At 42.9% G+C, this 4,080-nt stretch overlaps 1 protein-coding gene across 1 annotated transcript; it reads left to right on the top strand.

Moving 5' to 3' along the window:
* Positions 1-223: 223 nt before the first annotated feature.
* On the top strand, positions 224-3,544 carry LOC136477275 (RNA-binding protein 1-like). Its single transcript, XM_066475402.1, has 3 exons — positions 224-589; positions 1,764-2,444; positions 3,301-3,544. Exons 1-3 carry the CDS (start codon positions 344-346, stop codon positions 3,301-3,303), a joined length of 930 nt encoding a protein of 309 aa, XP_066331499.1. The 5' UTR covers positions 224-343; the 3' UTR covers positions 3,304-3,544.
* The last annotated feature ends 536 nt before the right edge of the window (positions 3,545-4,080 follow it).

Here is a 4,080-nt window from a genome sequence, read left to right as displayed (position 1 = left end):
GTTCATGGACTCTTGACTCCCCGAGAAAGGCCCGACCCGGCCTCCGCGGAGTCCGTCTCAAGACCGACCGAGTCCAACAGAATTCGGGACGTTAGCGCGTCGAATGTACACTGGCCCAGGAAGCAGAGTCCTGACCAAACACGGGCCGCGTCCACCCCTTCACCCGCTTAAATCTCTGGCAGCCCAAAACCCAACCAACCCTAGCGCAAAGCCGTTTCAGTTCTCCGCCTCTTTCGAAACCGCGCTCCCTCTCTCCAGTCCTCTCTAACCGCCGTCCCCCACTCCTCGCCATCTCGTGCCCCACCGGCAGCGGCTCAGGCAGAAGCGCTCTTCGGCGGGCGGGATGGAGAAAAAAGAGCACGAGCCGCGGAAGCTCTTCATCGGCGGGATCCCGCGTTTGGGGCTCACTGTGGACATGGTCAGGGCCCACTTCGCCCGCTACGGGCACGTGGTGGAAGCGCTGGTCATGGCGTACCCGGACGGCTTCGGCCGCGGTTTCGGCTTCGTCGAGTTTGAGGACGAGGAGGCGGTCCTCAGGGCGCTGGACTCCAAGGAGAGCGACAGGCACGACGCCTTTTTCAGCTGCAAGGTGAGTTTTTTAATCCTTATTAATTTATCGCCGGCGTTTAAAATTAACCGCTTTGCGGCTGCGACGTTTGGATGGTCTGTGTTTCTCTTACTAAGAAATCGCAACTTTTAGCTGTAGTTGATACTGTGTTTTGTGCGCTTAGAGCTTATGGGATTACTAGACATTAAGACAGTGTGGGATCAATCTAAGTTTTGCTTACGGGAATTGTGGTGTGGCACTGATTTGCCTAGCCTCGTGGATCAGATTGTTCCTTTCACTACTATTGTGAAATTGAGGTCCATAAAAAACACGAGTTGAGTTTAGCTATGTAGTATGTAAAATTCCTGCTGAAAAATTGAAGCTTTCACTACTACTGTGAAATTGAGGTGCTTAAAAAACACGAGTTGAGTTTAGCTATGTATGTAAAATTCCTGTTGAAAAATTGAAGCCTGTCTAGATAATTTCGGTAAACTCCAAATCCATAGCTTGCTTCGTAAGAGAAGATGCAAGTGAATGAGGATTGCATCCTTCTGCTAAAACCACTAGTTCTTGCTTGCTTGTCCCCAATGCAAGCTGACCAACTGTATTTCAAATCCTTCTATATGGGCACACCCTTTATTTTGGTTGTCGTGGTCCATAAGTTCGGACTCTACATAGTCAATGTGGTATCTGTAGGGTGGAGGTGCACAGCCTGCAGCTTATCTGCAGTTCAGAACTTTATACTTTGGTTACTTGTATATGTGTAGTGAGAATGTGCGAGGTGGCACATGTTTTCAACCCATAAGAAGCAAGATTTTCAAGTATAAAAATCGATAGTTCTTGATGATTTCATGTATTTTGTAGGAAGTGTGGCTATAGAGATGTTTGTCCCTACTGCCTATAGATCTATCATGTTCTTCTTTCTGATAGTTGACTCGTATGCCTATCAGGTCTGTGACTTGCCAAGAAGAAGCTCAATGTGATATTTTTCTGGTTAATGCAAACTTATTTTGTTCTATTTAATATTTTGTTGGTCGGTTTGTTGAATCAGTTGTTTTCATTTATCTACTGATATAAGCTTGTGTGCTGTGTCTTTTTTGCAAAAAAAATTGGTCCAAAGTTATACAAATTCTACTATGTTCTTTTTTTTTTGTAAGCAATTTTATTCCTTAGAAAAATTCTTTGTATATATGATTTTGATGCTGGTGATGTATAGGTCGATGTGAAGAGGGCAGAAAAGAAACAAGAAATAAGATCTGCACAGACTAGCACTACCTCAAGTTCAAATTCTGATTTGAAGGTCTTTGTGGGAGGGTTTGGGGATAATGTCACCAAAGACCATCTCATAGATTATTTTGAGAGGTTTGGCACGATAACTGATGTTGTCGTAATTTCTCATAGAGACACAAGAAAGCCAAGGGGTTTTGGCTTTGTCACATTTGATTCCAAGGAAGCTACAGTCAAGGTTTTAAAGGATAGGTTTCATTATTTGAACGGGATAAAAGTGGAAACTAAAAATGCTGAACCAAGGGATCGGCGCAGGTATCAAAATGGACACCATTATTATTATTATTCAATGGACATGGTCAAGGGCGGAATGTACTCTCCGCACAGTAGGTATTATGATTCAATGGACATGGCCAACGGTGGAATGTACTCTCTGCACAGTTTACCCTATGTCCCTTACTACAATGGTCCTTATTTGGCTTATCCATACCCATATCCCTATCATTACACACCTTCTGGAATCATAGACTATGGCTACATGGGGAACCAAATGGACAACTCATACGATAGCAGATTGAGTCACGTCAAGGGAAGTCAGCAGAAAATTGGCATACCGGCTTCCACTGGCATGAAACCAGACCTTGTGAAGTCAGATTCCAACAACTTACTGGTAAGTGCTCCTTGATCACCTTCTGATTAAATTTTTTGGCTACTCTTTCTTAATATGTGGCTAGACTCACCTTTTTGCTATACTAATAACATGAAGTATTTCTGTATGTGTATGTAGTTAGGTTCATCTCTTCCAATTAGTCCTCAAGATTTTACTTTTTCAAATAGTATTATTGTTTCATGTTTGTCTTCCATGATCAATTTGTGAAGCAGGTCTAATAACAATTGTATTGCTGCTATTCACGATCCATATTAGTTGTTTGATTGACCATCAATTGTTCATTTTCATATCTGCATCTTTATGACTATAATGGAAGGCAGATGAAAAGGTTTCGATCAGTTATTCCATAATTCTTTTTACTGCTCTTTTAAACTGTTCTCTCAACAAATGGGGCCAGCATTTCTGCTAAGCTTTGCCAAGTGAACTTATCCGGCCCATATCATATGACAGCATTCATGAATACCATAGGTTGTAGATTTTACAGTACCAGATGATATCTAGTTGGTTTTAAACTTTGAACTGTAGAAGGATGGGTACTCATATCATTGTATATGGTTGACAGTTAGACAATCCAATGTTTCTTTGTTGGCTTGGAATCTGAGCATAAGCTCACTGCCTGACTCAGAATTCTTCTCTGCCTGACTCAGAATTCTTCTCTGCCTGACTCTTGTTCATATAATGAAATCGCAAAGGTCTTTGTAATGGTTGAGCAAAAAAAAGCTTTCCATTGTGTAGTCTAATTAAACCTTTGTTCATTATGTGCTTTGCGCAGTGTTGTTTAGCAGACAGCTTATTGCATGCATATACCCTATCTATTCTCACATGCTAACGCTGGTGTATTTTGCTTATTATGCAGTGAGGGGGCTAACCGTACAACATTTGTAGTGCTTAACTGGTAACAATGTTTTTGGGAACACTGTACAACATTTGTAGTGCTTAGCTGTGAAGACTGAAGCTCATCAAAATTGTTCTAGTTACCTTCATGCAGTCACTCTTTGTTCGTACCCTGACATACAAGCAAATGGGAATCACCCTGTGTACTTATACTTGGATTCAATTTCTGTTGCCATTGCTATTTTTTTTTACTGCTGCCATCGGATGTCTCGGTGACCTTGGCTTAATACACTCCATGTTTATTTAACTGCTCACCTAAGTGCCGAGATCTCACTGATTTGCGTTGTTTTTTCTGGTGGTCAAGCCTGTGTGGATTCAGTTTTCTGAATCTCGTAGATTCAGTATTCAAAATCTTACGCTATTGGTTGTGGGATTGACTACGCTGACTAGTACACATACACCCGCTTCTGCAATCAATCCCGATATCATCGGCTGTATCGTGCTCTGCCATCTGATCCGTCCGGCCGGCCGGACGCATACTGAAAACATTCAGCAAAATCAGCCTCAAATCTCTTTATTCAGTATCTGTCTACCTATCCGTCTGCAGCTCCTGCTCTGCTCGTTTGCATGCATGGCAACAAGAGCAGCTGATACCGGCTGTGCGCCAAATATAGCACTGGTGTCAATACTCCAAAATTGTCCTAGTGGGTACCAATCACATTTCTGAACTATTCCCACTGGCTGACCCAGGGCCCGGCGACCCTGGGCTGCCGCCCGGGCTCATCGACGCCGATTCTCTTAT

This window comes from Miscanthus floridulus, chromosome 1, assembly GCF_019320115.1.
Source record: "Miscanthus floridulus cultivar M001 chromosome 1, ASM1932011v1, whole genome shotgun sequence".
Lineage (NCBI taxonomy): Eukaryota > Viridiplantae > Streptophyta > Magnoliopsida > Poales > Poaceae > Miscanthus > Miscanthus floridulus.
Note: the sequence above shows the minus strand (reverse complement) of the source record. Positions and strands in the feature narration are given on the sequence as shown.